At 38.0% G+C, this 22,622-nt stretch overlaps 1 protein-coding gene across 14 annotated transcripts in view; it reads right to left on the bottom strand.

The window, feature by feature from the left end:
• Nucleotides 1–22,622, bottom strand: part of NPAS3 (neuronal PAS domain protein 3) — an 856,499-nt gene that overhangs the window by 428,603 nt on the left and 405,274 nt on the right. For 10 of the 14 annotated variants that reach the window (XM_074393339.1, XM_074393341.1, XM_074393344.1 and 7 more), the window contains one exon: nt 13,591–13,673. In XM_074393339.1, the coding sequence (XP_074249440.1) occupies nt 13,591–13,673 (83 nt within the window). The remainder of the gene's footprint in view (nt 1–13,590; nt 13,674–22,622) is intronic. The other 4 variants (XM_074393340.1, XM_039469323.2, XM_074393347.1 and 1 more) reach the window with 1 other exon arrangement.

The raw sequence follows: 22,622 nt of genomic DNA, 5'->3' as shown, positions 1-22,622 counted from the left end.
AACATGTATCAGCTATGAGGTACACTGGAAGACCCCGCTTAAAATAAGCTGTTCCTTCCATCACTGTTTTCAAGAGACAAGAGTCACAATTTTATTTTGGTAGATTTACAAAAAGTCAGATACCTTTTTTTTTTTTTTTTTTTTGAGACAGAGTCTCACTCTGTCACCAGGTGCCAGGCTGGAGTGCAGTGGCACAATTTTGGCTCACTGCAACCTCTGCCTCCCGGGTTCAAGCAATTCTCCTGCCTCAGCCTCCTGAGTAGCTGGGACTACAGGCGCACGCCACCAACAGCAGCTAATTTTTGTATTTTTAGTAGAGACTGGGTTTCACCATGTTGGCTAGGATGGTCTCGATCTCTTGACCTCATGATCGGCCTGCCTTGGTCTCCCAAAGGGGTGGGATTACAGGCTTGAGCCACTGCGCCCGGCCCAGATACCTAATTTTTATTTTCTTCTCTTTGCTTATCTGTACTTTCTTTTCAATGTTTTCTTTTTTCTCCACTTTGTGTAGTTTAAAGAGGTATATGACCACATACACACACACGCGCGCACACACACACGTACACAAGGGAGAACTACTTAGAATTCTTCTGTAATCATATTTCTGTCTTTAAAAAGCTAGAGAAATACAGACGTGAGATATAGTATAATTATTGAATTATGTCTTCAATTTGGCTCTTATTGTATTTAGATCTTAATATCTCAAAATAATTTTGATTTCATTCTTCTAAGCCACTTTCCTCCACTGTGTTCTGCAGACGACTACTGGTCCAGGACGCTCAGCTCACCAGTATCTGCAGTCAGCTTAGTTTCAGAAACAATGCATGTTATCACCCACCCACCCATTCACAATCTTTCCTCAAGCCCAGATGAGCCTTAAGGTTTGCAAAGTTCTAGAGACTGAGGTGGGAAAGGAATCCGGGCCATACTGTGTTTCGGGTCCAAGATAAATGATAGTCAGCTGCTGTCACCCTATTCCATGTCATTACTAGCTGATGCTGGTGACAACAATATGCTGTCTACTACCACCACTGGCTTTAAAGCCAAGAAGAACACAGAAATCTGGCACAGATTTGTACATATCTACACATCACCACAGAAGTATCAATACTGACACAATAAGAAAGTTATTAATAGTCATATTTGACATATAACCTTATGATTTTCTGTCAACTTTGAAAACTGATACAGGCTGAATATCCCTTATCCAAAAAGCTTGGTAAAACAGCAACTCAGAAAAAAAAAGCTTGGGAACAGAAGTATTTTGAAGTTTTACCAAAAAGCTTGGTAAAACAGCAGCTCAAAAAAAAAAAAAGCTTGGGACCACAAGTGACAGAAATATTTGCATATATGTAATTATACAATTCGGAGACGAGACCCAAGTCTAAACACAAAATTCATTTATGTCTCACATATACCGTATACTTACAGCCTAAGGATAATTTTATACAGTTTTTAATAATTGTGTACACACAAAGTTTTGACTTTATTTTGACCATGTCCCATTACATGGTTACATGAGGTCAAGTGTGGAATTTTCCACTGTGTTCATGTCAGTGCTTAAAAAGATTCAGCCTTTGGAGCATTTCAGATTTTGGATTTTCAGATTAGAGATGCTCAACATGTAGTATAATTGTCTTTCTGTTCCACATTAATAGCCAGATAATTTGGCCATTCTTAGTGCCTGAGAAAGAATTGCCGATACGTTCCCATACCTTGCAAACAATCTTTATATCAGCATGCCCCAAATAAATTCTGCCTGGTCATAATGAAATCGCTGGGTTTTTTCCTCTCCCATTTGTGACCTTGCTAAGAGAACGCATGAGTCATTGTGAAGTGAGGACCCTCCAACTATTCCCACAGGGAGTTCCACATAAACGCCAATCTATTCTTTTTTTTTTGAAGTGGAGTTTCACTCTGTCTCCCAGGCTGGAGAGCAGTGGTGTGATCTCAGCTCACTGCAATCTCTGCCTCCTGGGTTGAAGCGATTCTTCTACCTCAGCCTCCCGAGTAGCTGGGATTACAGGTGTGCACCACCACATCCAGCTAATTTTTATATTTTTTAGTAGAGACGGGGTTTTGCCACGTTGGTCAGGCTGGTCTCAAACTCTTGACCTCAGGGAACACCAACCTTAAAAGGAGGAATATGTGTGTGGGTATGATTAGTGAAGGAGGTGAACTGTGTGTGTATGATCATAGGAAGTGACTTGCTCCATGCTGGATGATCTGATTCCCTCCTTTTGCTTCTAGGGTTCAGCATCTGTGACGGGCAACTTTTCTTGAGTGCTCACTGAGCTGTCTGTGTAGCATCTCAGCTAATACTGTGAATAGTATCTCACCTAAACCAGACACCTATGTGTAGTAGTATCTCATCTAATTCTAACACCACTGTGTAAGGGAAGAATTACTTCCATCTCTATTTGGTGTTGAGAAAACTGAGGCTTAGATAGTCCAATAAATTGCCCAAGTCCCATAACAAAGTGCAGAGATTCAAATGCAGCAATAAGTGATCCAAAAGCCACTATTTCATGTTACATGGAACCATGTTGGTCTGTTTTCTTATGGCTCTTCTGAGGTAAAACCATCACTCATTGTATCTCAGTATTTTCTGCAGTCCCTGATGCAAATCAGGCACTGAGCAAACATTTACCGAACTGAAGCTTAGTATTTTCAGATTATCGTTTCACTTTTCTAGATCCTGGCCACTTGAGGCAATTCACTTTCCAATCATAAAGTCCCCATTTACTATCGCACTACCTTCAGTCAAGCGGCCATATACCATGGCTTTCCTCCGAAATGAGTTATCTCAAACTGCTTCCTCTCCTCACACGTCTCACTCGTTCTCAGTGAATGATGACATGAGTTTATTCTGCAAATCAAAGCTAGCAAGGTACATAAAAAACCCCAGTGATATGTATCTGCCACACAGAGACATTTCTATGAACATCCTTCTGAGAAGTTCTCCCCTTCTGATCCATGGAACGGTGCACTTTTTGGCCGGGCAGATGATGGATTTTGTGCACTACACACAAGGAGAAGCATCCCTGCATTAAACTGTTCCACTGGCATAATTCACAGCAATGGTTGATGGCTGGTTCTACCTTCTAGCTCTTCTGTATTTCTGATTGGGTGTTTATTCCCATTTTTTTCTGAGCAAGTTGAGGTGATGTAGTACGATAAAGAGAGTAATGGCATGCTACACTCTAGTCCAAAGGAGACTTTGATTCTGGGGTCCCTTTATAAAAATTCTCTTTCTCAGTTAGAATCTTCTAAGTTGCCAATGAGAGTATTATGACAATGTCTTTGGTTTTTAAGAGAAGGATTTTCATCTCATGGTAAAAATACACTGTTACCACCAAATTTTTTACTCTGAACTATCAAATAGGTACATTAATGTCAATTTATGTCATGTTCAATAAAAAATACCTGTCCTGCCTTGAACCTGAGAGAATTCGTTTTTCTTTTTTTTTTTTTTTAAGATGGAGTCTTGCTCTGGCACCCAGGCTGCAGTACAGTGGTGCCATCTTGCCTCACTGCAACCTCTACCCCCCAGGTTGAAGTGATTCTCCTGCCTCACCAACCCAAGTAGCTGGGACTACAGGTGCGTGCCACCATGCCCAGTTATTTTTTTGTATTTTTAGTAGAGATGGGGGTTTCACCATAATGGTCAGAATAGTCTCCATCTCTTGACCTTATGATCTGCCCATTTCTGCCTACCAAAGTGCTGGGATTACAGGCGTGAGCCGCCACACTTGGCTTGAACCTTAGAGAATTTTATTGATAATGTTCTTATGTTCCTGCAGTAACTACGCTTCTGATAAACATCAGGATTTTTCTTCAAAACCTGCACATTATTCCGGACTACCCAAGGCACAGACAGAAATACTAGCAGATGTTTCTCGAATGCATTCTCCATGTCAAGTTCTGTGCCAAGCACTTTCAACAACGCTGTCTTGTTCAACCCTTACAATAGGCCTGCCAGGGTAACTTCCTTACTATTTTCTCTGTTTTAAAGATTTAAAAACAAAGGCTTAGCAGGGGCAAGAGACCACTGTAGGTACACACGGTTAATAAATGAGCAAGTTGGGTGATAATCTCAAGTTGACTGAATGTCAAAATCCATGCACTTAATGAATCTGCCATATACTCTCCCATGTATGGAGATGTGGATACCAACTGAGCTTCTAACACAGAGCTGAGACAAGACCCTGGTTATGAGGTTAACCGTATTCTTGCCTGGTAGGATTTCTTTGTTCATTCTTTTATTCACCAGGTATTTCCGGAGAACCTATTAAATGAAGGACTCAAATTTTACACTTTGAATATTAGTACTTGTTCTGGCTCACCTCTGGAAAAAAAAGCATCTACTGAATTTAGTATAATTTTTAGCTTTTCAGAGAAAAGTTTGACGAGCTAGGTTTTCAGACTGTGACAAAGAAATAGCTCTAACGTGCCCATTCGTTTTTATATATAATGAGCTAAAGCAGCAATAATTGTTTAAACAATAGGTTTTAAACTTTTTTTCACAACTATACAATATTTTCTTAGGATATGAATATGATTTTTATATGGCCTAATAAGTTAATTTTGAATAAGAAATCATACTTTTGCCCTTTAGGATTAACATCCTAGGGCAGTACAGTATAGGAAAATAATGGCTTCCAATCAACCTCTTTGTGCTCCAATGTGTCCATTTTGAGAATGGAGATTTTGATAAAACATGCATTCTTGAGATAATTAGAAGACCAATGAGATAATTCTTAGCAAACCACAGTAAGATTCTCCAGTAAAACCAATTCCATATGAAACATTAATCTAGATAGGAAATGAACACCAGGGTCAGAGTGATGCTTACTTAGATGAAATGCACATTGCCGGTAGACTCAACTGATTACACTGGTATTTGTTTGCTAAATTAGATAATGGACATGTCACATCTCTTTTATAAACCCTATTCCAAAACTTATAATTCATTCATACACGTATTTTGGTTTAAACCCAGGCAATTTACTAACAGAAATTGGGAATTAATATTCAACTTTAAAAACATATTCCTAAATGTCAGTGCTGATATCTTATTTGAGGTGAGGACACAGGAGTGGCGAACAACAGGCTTAAGAAATTTCTAGTTTTCTTTTCCATTCTTTCTTTTTAAATAAAAATACTGCAATCCCTACTTTTGATTGTTTTATAGCTCAATTGATAAGGTGTGTTCCTTTTTTTTGTTCAAGAAAATTTAAAAGCAACTAATTTAAATATGCAAAATTATCTTGAGTTGTTCATACGTGAACTTAAAAGCCGTGCAACACAGGAAAATTAAGTAATTATGCCTCCAAGTTATTTACTGCAATTAAGCTCATTTATCATATGCAAATTAGTGCAAACTGGTCTCATTAGTTACTAAATTACTCAATATGAGCTGAACAATGTAGCACTCCAGTTTGTAATGAAAAATCCCTGTAGAGGCAAGCAGTATCAATTAAGCTAATTTGCATATGCAAATATATTCACTAACTTTCTCTTTTTCTATATTTAGTTTTACATTTTCTTACTATTCTGGATCATAGAGACACTACAGGGTCACTCAACTTTCTCCCCTTCCTCTATCACAGCTAAAGGAATTAATTCAAAATGCTCCTATTATTTGAAATCATTTTATTTTAATTTAGCACTGATGTCCAGCAGGATACCACTTTAGCAAAAAGAGCCATCAAGAATAAGAAGACGTAACTTCCTAGAGATGATCATTTCATGTATATTTACACATTTCAATAAAATAAGGGTGAAATTTTAAGTCATCAATAAAGCAGAAAACAGACTTGAAGATACCACTCTTTCACAGAAGTCCTTTGAAAACACTACCATCGAATATAAAAGACATGTTGACTCGGCTAGGCAGCATCTTAATAAATGATAATTTGTATCTTTGTTAGCTTTGGAGCTGTTTTAGGTATTTTCACTTTTTTTTTCCCCAGATGTTTGAACTGTACTAGTCAATCTTTCATTTTTTTCTGGAATATGAGATTAAAAAAGATGTCTATCTGCAGATTTGGCATTCTCTACCCCTACCCCAACACTGTTATAAAGAGCTCCTTTTGCCTATAAATCCAGTATATTTTCCCCAGCAGAATTTTCTACTCAGTCTTCTACAATTGGCTGAGTCTCAGAGACCAGAGGCACTGTAGCTAGAAATACTAAAAAATAAAAAAATATAAATAAGATACTATTCACTTTGTTTTCTTTATTACATCAACCTGATTTTTTTTGAAACTTCTGGTATAGAACCTGTATGTTCTCATTTGTCTAACAGTAACGTTGCAGGACCAGAAGATTATACGGACCAACTAATCATGATTCTAGGATATGCCCTTTACCAATCTTCAAAGTATGATTAACAGGAGAAACGTAAACATTTAAAAGTAAATCTTGACCTGATTTTCTTCTAAATTTGATCCTTAACAGCCTCTGTAAAACACAGATTCTTCTTTTATTTGAGGCATAACTGTACCCTGTATTCCATGGTTAAAAGTGTTCAAGGAATGAAAAACTACATAAACGAAATCTGACAGCTCACTGAGGTTGATAATATTATCCATCTCATCCACACGAATCTTTTATTACTTTGACTAACAAATAGAAAATCACTACATTTGAGTTCCCTTCTTCTCCATCATTTTTAGCAAATACATATTTTAATGCAGGCATCCCCAAACTACGGCCCGCGGGCCGCATGCGGCCCCCTGAGGCCATTTATCCGGCCCCCTGCCGCACTTCAGGAAGGGGCACCTCTTTCATTGGTGGTCAGTGAGAGGAGCACAGTATGTGGCAGCCCTCCAACGGTCTGAGGGACAGTGAACTGGCCCCCTGTGTAAAAAGTCTGGGGACGCCTGCTTTAATGAAACTGTTCTGCTAAAGTCATTACCACAGGCCATATTTGTGTCCTGTACACAAGGGTTATTTTACTCATAAACAATTCTTGCAAAAAAACAATCATTTCCCCACTTACGTTGAGGAAGACCAGGCAATCAAGCAACCATCCTACCTAACCTTTTCTGATCCACCCCCGGTCAGAGATCCTCAGGGGTCATAATCTTAGAATGTTCTTGGAGGTTCTTTCTCAGTCCCCTCAGAGAGTATGCCCATGGAATTCTTTTTCAGGTTGGGGTTTGAATGTTCTAAAAACAATACAAAAATTCCTTTATGGCCAAAAATAATGTGAGGTCAATGACATAGATATGAGTGTTTACCTAATAGGGCCAAGCATGAAACTGACATATGGATTCCATATTTCCACCATTACCTTAGGGAATTTCTTACAGAACGCTGTTTTTATTCTCTCAATACTTAGTTTAAATAATAAATGCATTTCTCTCTTAGTTATGTACAAACATGTTAGTACTCATTATATTTATCCAACTCACAAACTTACTTTTATAATCCAAAACAAGTTATGAATAAAGACTATCTTTCAATTACTTTGTAAATACATCATAGTTCTTAGTAATGACATATATTTTACAAAGTAATATGTATATAGTTAAAAATAATATGCTGACAATGAATACAAACATAAACCTTAAAAATGTCCATGTACTTGGTTTAACCTGTTGAACACCTGTGAGGTGAGTAAAGCAGCATTATTATTATGAAGTTTGCAAAAAGAATACTGCATTGTATATAACCTAATTGTATATGACAATTACAAAAGCATTATTTATGGAATGAAAAAAAACTTAAAACTTTCTGCTGAAGGGAGACAAATAATTAAAGCATTCCATTCATAAATCTGGCACCTAAGGAAAAGTCAGTCCAGCAGTTAATTTTATGGCTTATGAAGATAGTATTTGCTACCAGTTTCTGTTTTTTAAACTTCAAAAAGATAAAATACAAATATTCTATCTGGTCCTTACATTGGAAAAGTAAAAATAAATACCACGCATACTTTTTCACATTAAAAATGTCACGAAGTGGGAACAATGCATTGCCCTAAGATAACTTTTCAAGCAGGAACCACATTTGTGCTTAATCACATGTACTTGCGAGGAAGGATCCTACGTAATAATCTCCTCAAGTTCTTGGATTTTTACTGAGCCTGCCACAAAATCACAAATTCCAGCCTTTACCCCTTGACTTCTCATTCTTCATCTAATTTATAAAAATCAAAGAAGAATTTAGTGACCTATATAATGCCTTGATTCAGAGCCAGTAGGGCCTTGATTCACAGCCCTGTTGTTGTAAAGCTGATATCCCTTCAACCCTCAACTCTACTGGAGAAGATGCTGCTGTCCTAAGATTCACTCCTGAAATAGCTATAGGTTCACTGAGACTATAACGTTGATCACAGCCAGAGGTCAGACTGCTTTGTAAATGGAGGCCCCAAAGTTTCATAATACGCAGCCTGGGCCTTGGCCCTGCCTACACACACTGATATTGAAAATTGGCTTTGCAATAAATGACTTTACATTGATAGAATCACCATTAAGTTTATTTTTTTCTCCCTTTCAGTGAAAAAGTAGTCAAATTTTAAGAGATCCCACCAAACTTTCTTTTTCCTATGAAAATATATGGCTAATTAGATATGCAGAGCAGAGACACATTACATATATATTCAGAGAATGGGTACGCCAAAAATTAAGAAGTCCGTCTTACTCCTTACTCTCAAATCCTCTACACCAAGGGGCACCTAGTATGCACTTCCATGGAACATCACTGGGGCACAGGTAGCACTGAAGCCACAGGCATTTTCGGAACTCCACAATGGTATTTGAAACTGACCTCTAGTTTCCAAATTCAGTTAGCTACTGAAGTCTGTTTACTCCAACTATAAGTGTCTTAATTCTTTCCTCTTATTACCACTGTCTTTTAAAATGCCCCTATCATTTCTTGGAAAGTATTATAACCCGAGTGTTACCATCCTGTGTTCAAATTCAACTCTGTTATCTAACATGTGAGCTTGAGTTACTCAAGTTTTTAAAATCGCAGTTTACTCAATTTTAAGATGTATATAATCATAGCACCTATCTCATAGGTCTATATTGTGTGTACTCAAGGATTATATAAGAAGAGAACTTAGCGTAGTACCTGAAACTTAGTACATAGTAAAAATTTACTATATTTAAGCTGAAATCCATCCAGACTAGGCTTTTTTTATATACAGAAAATTATGTTTTCAATATTTTATCTTCTCTTTTCATTTACACACATACACACACGCATTGGTATTTCCATTAGAAATGCAAATTTTTAGATGTAATCCAAATAATAGCAGGAAAATAGTTTAATAACTTATGATGCATCCATAGTGTGGAATGGCATTTAGCCATTAGTAATAATGAAAACCAATCCTTACTTAACACAGATATGACCATAAGATATTGATTTTTAAAAGGAGATTGCTAAAGAGCATATAATTGGCCAATAGAGTTAATTTTCAGCTGTTTTCCAATATGCACAAAATGCTTGACCCCATAAATCTCAGACATATAAACATACTATCACTGTATGAAAAACACAAATTTCTCTTGATGCTAACTTCTCATTTCCCACCCTTCCTTTACCACGAACACTCAGATTCTTCTCCTTTACCTCCTATCACTTTTTAGGTCTGTTTTCTACACTTAATCTGTATGGCAACCTCCAATCAACAAAACCTATAACATCTCTTCAGTATTTGCCCTACTAAGGATTTATTCTCTGCTACCTTGACATTATTAATATTCCTTCCTTTACCAAAATCAAATCCTGCGACTTGCTGTTTCTTTCTGTCCATTCCTTTCTCATGTTTACTCGCCTCTTAAGTGATGACATACCCAAGGAGGGCTCTCCTTAACCCTCTCTTTGCTCCACATAATTTCCATAGGTCTGTAACCCATTCTTAATTCGAACTTATCATTTACCTATACACCAGTGATCGCTAATTCCAGACCTAGCCTGAGGACTCTCTGCAGAAATAGGACCTATGTTGCTAAGTGCTTACCTCACATCAGCTTGGCTATGTAAGATACCATCCCTTTTGACTTCTCTCAGGTAGTAAAATCAGACAGCTAGTAGCCAAACTAGAAAAGTTGTGGTGATAATTAAATCCTGTCATTCTCTAGCCTTTCACTTCTAATGATTGACCATGTGATAATGATTCTATCTCAATTCCACAGCTGCCTCTCCATTTACAGAGCTCTATCTTGGAAAAGATCTTCATTTTCCTGAACTCTGTTAAGAAATTTCCTAAATGATCTCTTTATATCAGTATCTTATAACTCAGACTTCATGGACATTGTATTTTGATAATAACTCCAGAAATAAACCAAATCATTCTCTTGTCACTCCTGCATAAAAGTCCTCTCCATGGACTCTTCACGGAGAATCAAGTCCACACTTCCTGGTAATATGGCTCCTATAATCTCTCTACCTTCATCTCTTATGTCCCCACTGCATATGTGAAGCAGCCATTATATCTAACGTCTAAACAGCCCCCAAGTAAGATTTATCATTAGTTGTTTACACGCTTTTGTGTTTGATGTACCCTTTGGTTGGAATATTCTTCCATTTTCTTTGCCTAATAAACTCCTATTCATCCATCAACAACTTTGGAAAGTCTTCTTTGGTGCTGTATGGTAAATTCAGAGCCTTGTTCTTTTGTGGTCCCATGGTACTTGACCTGTGTGATGTTTCTCACTTTACACAACCTCCTGGCTCCTCTTTCCCTGAAAGACTGTAAGCTATTTAAAGACAGCAGCCACATACAGTGACTTCCGTGTTCTTACAAAGTATCTGAAACTTGTTGGGGATAAGGGGAGTGTTAAATGACTATAAATTGTCAGATTAGAGACCATGGCTGCACTTCGTTAACCACACCGGTTTTTATTAACTATTTGCAAGTGAAGGAAGAGTAAGAAGGAGGAAAGAGAGGAAAGAATTCATTCTAGCCATTAGGAATCAACCAGATTCTACCATGGATCCTTCTGAAACAAAATGTAGAAGCCATCTCATCCTTACTGAACATTGAGACACTGTTGAACATGGTGCAGACATGGGCATATGGGTTCAAAGGTTTCCCTGCTAGTTAGGCAAAACACCTAATAAGATAGCTTAAGGGAGGCTCCTCTTGTTACTACTACTTCCCAACCCCTTCTTGCCTACAATTTGAGTACTTAATTTAGAGTATTGTATAGTAGTTCTTCCACTCCATAACCGTTAGTGCTAAAACCAAATCATACAAAAAGTTCTAGTTTCTATGGCAATTGTAAGATTACATAGTGCAACCATGCTCAGATGCCTTTCTTGAAAGCATCTTTATCAAGCCATCTATATTTCTCCTCAAAGCTTACAGCTTCAAACATATTCCAAATGTAACCAGCCCTATTTAGGAGTTTTCCTGTATGGACATAATTTAAACATTTTAAATTTTCATCCATTTATCTTTTTTCCCATACTCTGAAGCCATACAGAATATATCTAATCCTATTTCTTTATTTTTTTAATGGGCCTTCAAATAAACAGAGAGGGCAATGATACCCCTTTTAAGTCATGTTTTCCGGACTAAATTTTCTCAGGCTTTTTGCCACTCTTCAGGTAATATGATTTCTAGTTTACTCACAGTCTGGTTCTTCTACTCCAAATGGCATCCAGCTGCCTAGGTTGGTGTGACGGCTGATACCACCATTGTATTGTGTCTGAATGTGACCCACCCAAAATGGGAATGAGCTTGCAGCCCCATTCTAGATCCTGTATTCTCTCAATGAAGTTTAACATGGATTTAGCATTTGGGAGACTCATTTTACATTATATTTTTATACTGAGTTTGTGCTTGATTCAAACTCGTAAGTTTGTGTCAGTTTTAAATTCTTGCAATTACTAAGACACTTTCCTCATAGGCCTTTGGAATCATGATTTCCAGAAAGAATTAAGAAGACAATAGTCTAGGACTTGTCTTTGAATCATTTCTTTCATTGACTAAGCCTTAGGTAACAATTTCTGACTGCTTCAGAATAGAAACAGAAAGAGCCCTGAATCACATCAGAGTCTAACAATTTATATGTCATGGCCCATACAAAACCTATAATAAAGATTCTGAACACAGTATATATAGGAAAAAAGGAAATAAAAATTTGAAGATCTAGAAAGAAATATGATCCTTTCTGTATCCTTGAAACTAATCCTAGGTTACAGCAAAGGTAATTCAAAATTTTATGTACACAATACAATAACAACTCCCAAGATGTATTTTAAGAAACATCAGTTATATGAGATATTAACAGATATTAATGCAAAAATGAGAACTAAGAATACACAAATATGTAAAGTAACTAAGACTTCTCAGGGCTTTAAACTTGCAAACGTGAAATGTGCTATCTCAGACCTGACGGAACATCAACATTATCTCAGAAGATCGTTAAAAAACACAAATTCCTGGACTTTACCCTATGAACTCATTTAGTAGGTCTGGGTTGAGGCCCTAGAATGCATACTATGAACAAGTGTTAGGTGATTCTGAAACTGCCAGTAACGATACTGCTTTGGAGAACCACCAGGATTTGACTATGAGTGATTTTCTTTTTTACACAGAATCTCATAATAGTTTCCTAATGCACATACTTAAGCGAATAATATGATAGATTTAGTATTACTTTTGACGACCTAGAAAAGGAAAGCTCCATAAAGGCCATCTTTATAAACTCTGAATGAACAGGGGTCTCGAGTATACTTTTATTTTACTCCAAAGTTTATCTCAGAAAAACATAGCTACTTTTTCCAAATACAGTCAGCAGTCTAAATATTCCAAACTTATCTGCTTCTTCAATTCTATGTAAAAAGGTGTATCTTCCACAGATTTTTTTAAAAATGGCCATGAAACATCTGTCCTGGGAGCAGGACCAATGTGGCACAATTATCTACAGTTGAAGACAGATATGTTGAATCGATGGCAAAGTCTTAACAAAAAAAAGTTTTGAATAAGTGAGACGCGGAGTGTGCAATGAATTTTCTCTAGGGCTAAGGAACTACATTTTCATCCTAGTGACCTTTAACATTTATTTGCCATGAAGTTCATTGGCAAAATCAATTATCTGTCTCCTTTTACTACCATTTTGAAATATACTATATTTTACCCTGATAAATTTTCTAATTTGGGGAGGCAAACATTAAGATTTGAAGCAGTCACAGATACAAACTCAAGCAAAAATGAAATTTGGCAACACAAAAAACTGTCACAGTACTTTCACAACAAAACTTTGCTCTTCCAAAAACAATATATAGCTCCAAAGAGACACACATAGATCCGCTTACAAATACAGCGCGCACACAACCACTCTGGGAACAGCCAGTTACTAAACATTCCGCATCAACTAAATAGAGCAAATCATCTGAATTATTTCAGCACAAATAATACTTGCCCTCCCTTTCTCATTAATATTCTCTCAAAGGATGGCTTTCTAAAAAGAAAAAAAATAAACTCATAAGAATGTTGGAATTCCAAGATAAAACAACAGTCAAATATACAACTGACATATTTTTAAAAATTGAGTTTAAAAAAGACTAAACATAGGGCTTTTTCTTAGTAAAATATAAGCAAGCTTCTTTTTGTTTTAAAGGTACCTGCAAAATGTGACTTCCCAAATGTGCTTCAAATACTTCAATGGCTAGTGCACTGGGGCTTCTCCTTCGCTGTGCACCTATAACTTAAAAGAAAAAGAAAGAAAGAAAGAAAACAGAACAATTAAGTTGGAGCTGTGATTCACACCTTCAGCTTAGTTTCTTTTCAATGGCATCACAGGCTATTTAGCATAACAATGAGCTCTGACCCACCACCCGGTATTAATTTTAGTTCTGAGTTGTCTAAGCATAAGCATAGCCTAGGTTGAATTTTTAACCTAGAAGAATATAGACTTCTAGAAACATCAAAAAAACCACATCCACACTTTAAAAATTTTCCTTCTAGATTGTTTTCCCTATAATGGAATAAAAACATATGAATGCTGAGGCTCCTTTAAAATAAATTAGTACACTGTTTTTCTTAAAATTAACGTTTTTGTTTTTTTTTAAGCATCTGCATACTGCCTTATCTCCCCCCAACCCCACCCCAGAAAAAAGTAAACTTCTTATATGTTCTAGGCTAGAAAAAAGCAAACAGGAAACCTTTTGTATTTTCTAATGTAATAATTTCATCACAATTTAATCAGCACAACATATGGGTTAAGACATTCTCATTACTGATCATTTGTACTAGTGTTAAGCATCCTGAGATGGCTGGATTTCACGTTTACTGCATATTCATGTGTAACTAACTATTCCTATAGGACTGACAAGAAGCCCAGACAGATCCTTGGCCAGCATGTGACTCACTAGGTCAGTGACTCTTTCTTATCTGGAGCTCCTGGACACTCCTGTTCTCTCACTTAGAGTCAATCCTTCTCTTCCAGGCATGCTTCACATGCTTTTGCCTGCAGGTACCTGCCCTTCAAGGAGTCCTCATAATCCTTAACAAAAGTGGATTTAATGCAGAATATCTGTGGAATCCAGGAGTGAGCGTCATCTCTTTATAATTTATTTTATTTTATTTATTTATTTATTTATTTTTATGTGGGGTTCCAATTTGTTTTAAATCTGTTCTTCTGGCTATGTTTTTCTTTTCCTTCCTTTTAATTTAATGAGTTTAGCTGAGCAATGGACGATTCACAAATCAAGTAGCATCCTGAATCACAGCAGATTCAGAGAGACTCCAGAGATGCGTCGTGGTCAAAACAAATTTATAGACAACAAAGGGAAGTGATGTACAGAAATCAGAAGTCAGGACATCATAAAAATCCATTTACTTTACACTGATTTATGAAACAAAATATTCAGATGCTTTCTATGTTTCTAACAATTCCCCATATCTTCCTGCTTTTCTTGAAAATTTTATTGAAAACTTCTACTCTCTCAAGCCCAGATACTACTAATTGAAAATAAAATCAAAATCCCCTACTTTCTTACTTCTAGAAACACTCAGCTAGTCAACAAGAAATTTGAGTGAAACGCTGCTGGGATAATTCTGTCACATTTCAGTTACTAAGTTGGTCAGTTAAATCCATAGCTTAGTAGTGATTATAATATAAACACACTTGTGATTATTGTGCTATGCAAAGTAGGGAGTTTGCCCCTGCAATTGTTAGTTTGTGTCTGCAATGTCTGCAAGGCACTGTGAAAATGGATGTGTGTTAAATAGTATTATTACTGACAAGAGAAAAATAACAGAGGCATTTTTTTTCAATGGGAAAATTTATAAAATATAATTGAAGAGTGATTATTATCAAAAGAATATTCCAGCTGGTAGGGATCTTAGAGATCTCTACTACAGCCTCCTCATCTGCTTCAGAAGCAAAACACACAACTAAAAATCTTAAAACAGAAAAATCAGTTTACTATGCTGAGATTAATCTTTATTATAAATATAGACAGAGTTTTTACAGCTTAAATATTCAGATAGACTTAAGACCATACTACTGTGTGTGTATGTGGGTGTGCACATTTCTGATTAATTTCCTATTCTAACATGCACATTACTCCCTTCAAAACTCCTTTGGCATTTTTGATAATGCAGCTGTCTTGCTGAATACTGTTTTCAGTTTCTAGAGTGTTAATTGCACATTATGGTAGCTTGGTGTGAATGATCCCACATGAATAAAATCTGCAGCCTTTTTTGTGTGTGTGTGTGTGAGATTATGGGGGTGGGTGGCTTTTGGGAGGTGGGGGGGGAGCTGAAAAACTTCTCAAGTGTCCACTCTGTTTTTGAGGCAGTAATTAGGATTCAGAAAGCTCCTTATTAATAGTTCATAATTTGGGGGAGGGAGTGGGGGGGAACTTCAGGGCCTCCAATTACGAAGTTCAAAATAAACCACTGTACCTCACCAAAAAAAGCCAAAACAAAAGACTAATTTTAGATAACATAAACCATTCTACAAAGAACTGGATTTCGAGGGGGCCAAGGGAATAATAGCCACTACATTATAAGGGACCCTAAAACATCACAGATAAGTTTACTTACTTAGGCGGCCCAAGATGCAAGCTCCAGTAACAATGTAAAGCTGCTCAAATGCCTTCTGGGAGCATAGAGACTGTTGTCTTTAGCGGAGCATGTGGGTGTTTATTCAAGTCTGGCTACTGATGGCCTTTCTTTTCCTTCTGTTTCTCTACTCCATGAGTTCTATCTGTATACTTATTCTTTGTTCTCCAAAACCCCTAGAAATCTGAGTATGCACCCCCATACACACTAGCATAATATACCAGTATCTTGCAAGTAGTTTCATGCTATTCTATTCAATGGCATTTTTATGGCACTGGAACTTCTCTTGATTTATATGTTTTGCACTTATGCAGGTGATGTGGGCTGTAATGACAGTTCCTAATTTTACAACCAACATAAATATGTTAAACAGGAGCCCATTATGCCCCTGGTAGGAGCCCAGCTTTAACTGGAGCATTAATGCTAACTGAATAGATGTTAAATATGTACTTCTTATCTTGTACTTATCCTGTTGCATCTGGCATTTTGAGAACTGAGACAATAATCTGACAACTAAAGAATACTGCACACACAGGTATTTTGTTTCTCCATGTTAATCTCATTATGTTTATAGAGTATCATTAATGATGTAAAAAAAAAAAAAAAACCTAAAGGAGCATTTCCTTAACAGGGTCTGTCATCCTCAGAAAATTAATACATTGTTTATGAAGCTCTCTCAGATTTCTGTATTTTAGAAAATTGACAGTTTCTAAAACCATCTGGTAGCCCAGCCATACTGTACAATTATTATTGTGGAATAGGCCACTGTTTCCTCTGATCTACTGACATATTTCATTTGCTTGTTTGTTCAACTAAAAGACTATTTCCTGAAATTTAAAGAACACTAACAAAATTAACATTTATACAAACACACACACACACACACACACACACACACACACACACGGGGCATTGCTAAATCAATGGAATGTGCAACCACTTGTCTGTGAAGATTATGTTACCAGCTCACTGAGAGTGAGACGTAAGAGCTGTAGGAGTTGAACAGCTTATACAGACTAGTATAAGAAAGCAAGCCCAAGCCATAGGAATTCAACTTCAAATTCAAATTCAATTCAACCTTAGTACCTACTTGATGTTGAAAATTTCTAGCTACTGTAAGGTAACTAGTGTTATAAAACCTAACAGTCCAAAAGAAAATTTTATGATATTTAAAATAAAACTGGGCCCAGTATAGAATTATCGACAAACATCATAATGCTACCATTTCAAGTTGTACAAGGGTTAAAAATAAAACACCTAGAGTTTTAAGAGACTTTAAATGGAAGATAAATATATAGAGAAGGGTTTAGTAATTTTTTTCAAAAATCAGCTAGGAAAATTCTGAGTGTCTCAGATATCCAAAATGATCCGATGAATCACTAGGACTGTGCACTTGGCCCTTCTGACATTAAAAAGGAGAAGATACACGGGGAAACACAGTCTGAAACATGCATCTGAAAACTTAGTTTTGCCCCTCCACAATGTCAGCAGGAATGTTCTAATCGAGACTCTTCGCATAAGCCCCCACGGTGGTCTATGAGCATTAATTCAGTGCAGTGAGAGGCAGCCCTTCCTTGGGGAGCACACGAGACCCTCGCAGTCATTTTCCTAACCAGTGCTCCTCACCTCCAGGGAGGCACTCACGTGAGGAGGGCTGAGGATTAGCACTCAGTGGGAGTTTGACCTATTCAGCCGAAAGGTCAGCTTGCCATGGAAGAACCCATTACAAAACAGAAGCAGGACAGTTCGGTGGACACACATAATGAAAGGGGAAAAGTCATGAGCCCTGTTTGCCTTGTGTCCTGAGCTGCCCTTTCCCTTCATAAGCCCAGCTCCTCACCAGCATTGTTCACAATGGGAAGGTGAACCACAGGCAGAGAGCCACAGAGGGGGTTGCCATTGGAGAAATCACTTGAAGAAGGCAGTCTGAAGTAAAGAGGAGAGTAACGCTGTGAGGCAGGGTTTCCAATGGATTGTTTTATTAAGCCAACACAGTCATTGGTGGATAAGAAAGACCATTTCAGAGACACTTTCTTATCCCCCCCCATAAGGTGGAGGGCAGTACAGCATCATGGGCAAATGTAGTTTTCAAGTTTGACAGGTAGTTGCCGGGAACACCTGGCACAAAGCTAGACTTCATGCCCAGTCACCCCTGATAGCTGCCCTCTGAATCCTCCATCCAACAGGCAAGGATCTGTTCCCAAGCGGTGCCTGGGGGAAGGGAACACTCAAGGGTGTGCTTAATGGAATCCCCAGACATTTACTCCCTGGGCTTTGGCTAAGCAAAGTCAGGGGCTGAGAAAGAATGGAATATAGAATGCTTAATGAGTCTTTCCATGGTTATAGAAGAAAAGGAAAGGAATTTCCCTTGAAGAATCTCAATTAGCCTTCTTCACTGTAGGGCCAAAGAAGCTGGGGAGGGTTTTCCCAGGAGCCCCAGAAGTTCATGAGGTATGTATTAATGTGTGTATCTGTTTCCTGATCAAAATTAAAATATCTCAGTTTGAATATAATATAGGCTAAGTCTTTATTCTGAAACTGGCCCTCACCACTCTGCCTTCAATGAGGTCTATGTTCACAAATTGTATTCCTTCAACACGAAACTCCTCAGGAATTGTGCATGCCTTAGACACCAGGAGATTTTCAGGTTTGGGGAAGAGACCAAAATCGCACTGGGCACCAGCTTAACACATAGAGCAACATGACAACTGAAACTTTGTTGTTGAAAGCGGTGTATGTGCTTTGCAATGCACTGTAGATATATATGAAAACAGTAACAGTGATTTTTCAGTGTACTTTTGTCATGATTAGTTTCTACTATTAGAATATAGAATAACTGAAGAATGTGGAAAAGAAATAGGGACAAGCATTGCTAATTAGGCACGTGATTAATTACCTATCTGGTAACAAATAAATATAAGAAAAAAACTCATGTATTGAGGAGTAGTACACTTTGGGTTTATTTTTAAATTAATATTTAGGGGATTTTTAAAAACAACCAAAAAAACCCCTATCTTCGGAATTAATATCTCAGAACCTACCAACATGTTATACCACCAATTTAGACAAAAAAGAATATTTAATCCAATAATGCAATTGAAACTTTAAGAGGTCTTACGATGATCCAAAATTGTTTGATGCAGTGCATATTTAAATGTCTTTCACAATTTCAGTATGGGTTGGCTGCATTAGGGAAAAGAAAGACTGTGCAAGTTTTAATAATTATAAATGAACTGCTTTTGATAAAAAGAAACCATGTCTGTTTTCCTCAAAGAAGTATATTTGTATTGCTTCAACTATTAAGAGCTAAGAGGAAAAGATACAATGTTCAATTTATCTGTTTAGTCGAAGGAGTGTTTACTATGCACTTCTCATCTTCTTGAGAATTAAATAGTATTCATATGACTTTTGAAAACGTTTACCCTTTTCTATACCAAAATGGCATAGTCCTCTAAATGTGAAATAGCAACCAAATATCACTGTAATAAGTCTTGAAAATGTTTCTGTATATTTGGTTGGTAACACATTACAGAGACTTCTTAGTACAAAGTTTCCATTTTAAAGATTCACTTTGCCCACCCACCTTTCTTTTCCATTGAGGGAAATGAGAATTCCTAGGCAGATATTTCTCCTTCTGTAGCTGGGAAAGAGGGAAACGGCCTTTCTCCAACAATATGGTAGTTACTATAGGAACCACTGCATGTCCCTCACATGGGCTACATATGGGGTGATTAACATTCTTCATGAGAGAACTCACCCTTCCCCTTGACAATGAAATCCTTAAGGCAGTGGGTCAAGCTGCTGTTTGGAGTGACAGCACTTGAGGGAATGAGGTCAACATTTGACAGTCAACATCTCGGAGGAGAGAACCTCAGGAAAATGCAGGCATGATCCACAGCCTGCGCTGAGGCATGGGGAGTGGGGTACATGAGGGAAATCCTCAGGAGATGCAAGGGGTCCTGAGGCGGGGACTGGCCTCATAGAAGAGGACATGCCTGGTGTCCCTGAGGCTCCAAAAGTGCTGTTACTAATTTTTAAAAATGGTAGTTATTACTCAATCATTGCAATTTCACTTGCTTAATTATTTCAGAAAAACAATGACTATAAAGGAGAGAGTACTGTTTTTATTTTTTGGACTTTAGTCCTTAACAACTTAAAAGACATCCAAGGCTTTCCTATTTATTGGGTTCAACCACTTGATGTCACAGGGATTGTTTCTGTATATAAAGCTTAAAGTTAACTATTTAAAAACCTTTACACAGTGAAAGGAATAAGAATTTCCTTTTCCTTTACAAAATAAAAAATAAAAAGAAAAGATCATCTCCCAAATCAATTCCCATCTTTAGAGTCCCAGTGGAGATATGGGGTATGCTGGGTTGTACCCACCCACACCCCACACTCAATTTGGGGAGTGAGACAGATATAAAATGAGTTCAGAATAAAGAATATAGACTAGGAGGATCTTTGAGGGCTAGAGAGTCTTGATTTTTAGTCTAAGATGAACTGAAGAAGAAACCATCAGGGCTATGGTGGCAAATACATATATACTGAGCCTCAGGCCAAGGCAGGCACTCCACTGGGGACTCTGGATGTGAAGCTAACAAGGATCCAGTCGACTGAGTGAGGTGGGCCTTTGTGTCAGAAGAGGCCAGTGGGTCACGCAGAGTGAGCAGCACACCTGTCCAGGCTCCAAGCCTCTGAACATGTTCCTGATGGAAGAAGGTGCTCTGCTTTCTGAATACAATCTACAGGATCTAGTTTTGAGCTGCTTCTGTTGTTTAAATTCTTCTTCTTCCAATGACCACTTTCCTCTACAAAACACCTAGTACATGTATTTCCGGCAGGGATACCATGTGTCTTTCATGAATTAAGCCCACAGTTAACAGAAAGACATCATGAGCTCTCTGATCACAGGTCTCAAAGGGATGGACAAAGAGAACATATCAAATTTAAGATGTGAATACAGCACTAACTTTGCAAAGTTTAATACTTGACTTTTCATTGGTAGAAATTACCTTCCCCACAAACACACTAAAATTTTTTTGAGCAGTTAAATATTTAATGAGGGTTAGATTTCGTATGCTCCCTCGGGGGGAAAGGAATGATTATACTTTCATTTGCAAACTGTCTTAAAAGCCTCTCCCATGAGTGCTGCTTTGCCGCTGTCACCTCCTCTGACCTCAGCAGCAAGCAGTTATGGCACGATTCCACCCAGCGAGAAGGAGGTGGAGATCACCACCGAACGAGTGCAGTGTCAGCTGCACTTGCTGGTAAAAGGAAGACATCCACATCTGGTATCTTAATTTTCTATTTTTCAGTCTGATCCCAGAGCTTCGTGTGATGACATTTGTAACATCTGCTACAGATACTGAGGTAAGTCAGGCACAACCTTATTACTTCCAGTCTAATGCTCCATTCATCCTCTAGGCTTTCCTAGGCCACTGATACGGCAGGGAACTAATGCTGGTTCTGCAGGAAATAGCTTGTGTTTCTGTGGGAGAAAGAACAAAAGGTCTGTTGCCTTCTCCCTCTTCTCTGTCCTGTTCCTCCATTCATACATTCAGTCATTCCCCGCCACCCTCTCTTTAGCTTTTGGGCCCCATCAATGCTTGGCATCATGCTTAGTAGCTTGCTTCCTGCCAAAAGAACAGTCAACATAAATAGTTCTGTGAAGCAGTGGGGTATTAGCCCAAGGGACACAAGACTCTGCTTATAACAGCACCTGCTATTGAAAAGTCACTCTGATCAACTCCCAAAGCTCAACAATCTCGAGCTACGGAATGACATTTATTCAGTCAAAATTTAGTGAAACCTTATAATAGGGAAGATAGTAACTCCATTGGCCAAGGTGCTAGGGATATAAGCAAGGCTCCTATTTCCATTTCTAGATACGTTGGCAGAAGAAAGCTAAAAGTATGCACGTGAAGTATTTGTTGAGCTTCTATCTGTGCTGATCACTGTGTCAGGGAATATAAAAATAAAAAGGCACCTCCTAACCCTCCAGATGACCAGAGTCTAGTGGGACACTGATATATATGCAAATGAGTAAAATGCAATCAAAGTACAACTCTTAACTGAGGATGGAGGCAGGGAGAGGTGGAGTCAGGGAAGGCTTTAGAATAAGGTGCTGCCAGAACTGAAGTATGGAGTGAAGTTACATGAACAGTGAACTATCATGGCCAGAACCTTGGGATCTACTGATCAGACATGAAGGCAAGCGCAAAAGCATGTTAACGTAGCTCCTCATGCATGTTCGGGGTGCACCATCCTGCCCATGCCAACCTGCTTTCTCTTAAGCTGCAACAACGATGAACTGTCACACTCTTAGAAACTTGAGGGGCTGGGACCCCACTCCACTTGAAGTGACTTCTTGGGGCTCAATACTGCAGCATAACTGTCACATAATTACCACCTGGTAGACCAATGTCCATTCGGTGCTGTCTGAAAATCCCAACTTTTCAATTCTCTCTCCCCCTTCACCACAACACCACTGCTTAGATGAAAACCCTGACGTCCACACCTGCGTCACAGCAGCTGGCCTGGCACCATGCTGGGCATCTGAATCACCAATCAGACTGTTGTATCA

This window comes from Saimiri boliviensis, chromosome 2, assembly GCF_048565385.1.
Source record: "Saimiri boliviensis isolate mSaiBol1 chromosome 2, mSaiBol1.pri, whole genome shotgun sequence".
NCBI classification, from domain to species: Eukaryota; Metazoa; Chordata; class Mammalia; order Primates; family Cebidae; genus Saimiri; species Saimiri boliviensis.
The sequence above is the reverse complement of the archived record's forward strand: the minus strand, read 5'-3'. Positions and strand labels throughout refer to the sequence as shown.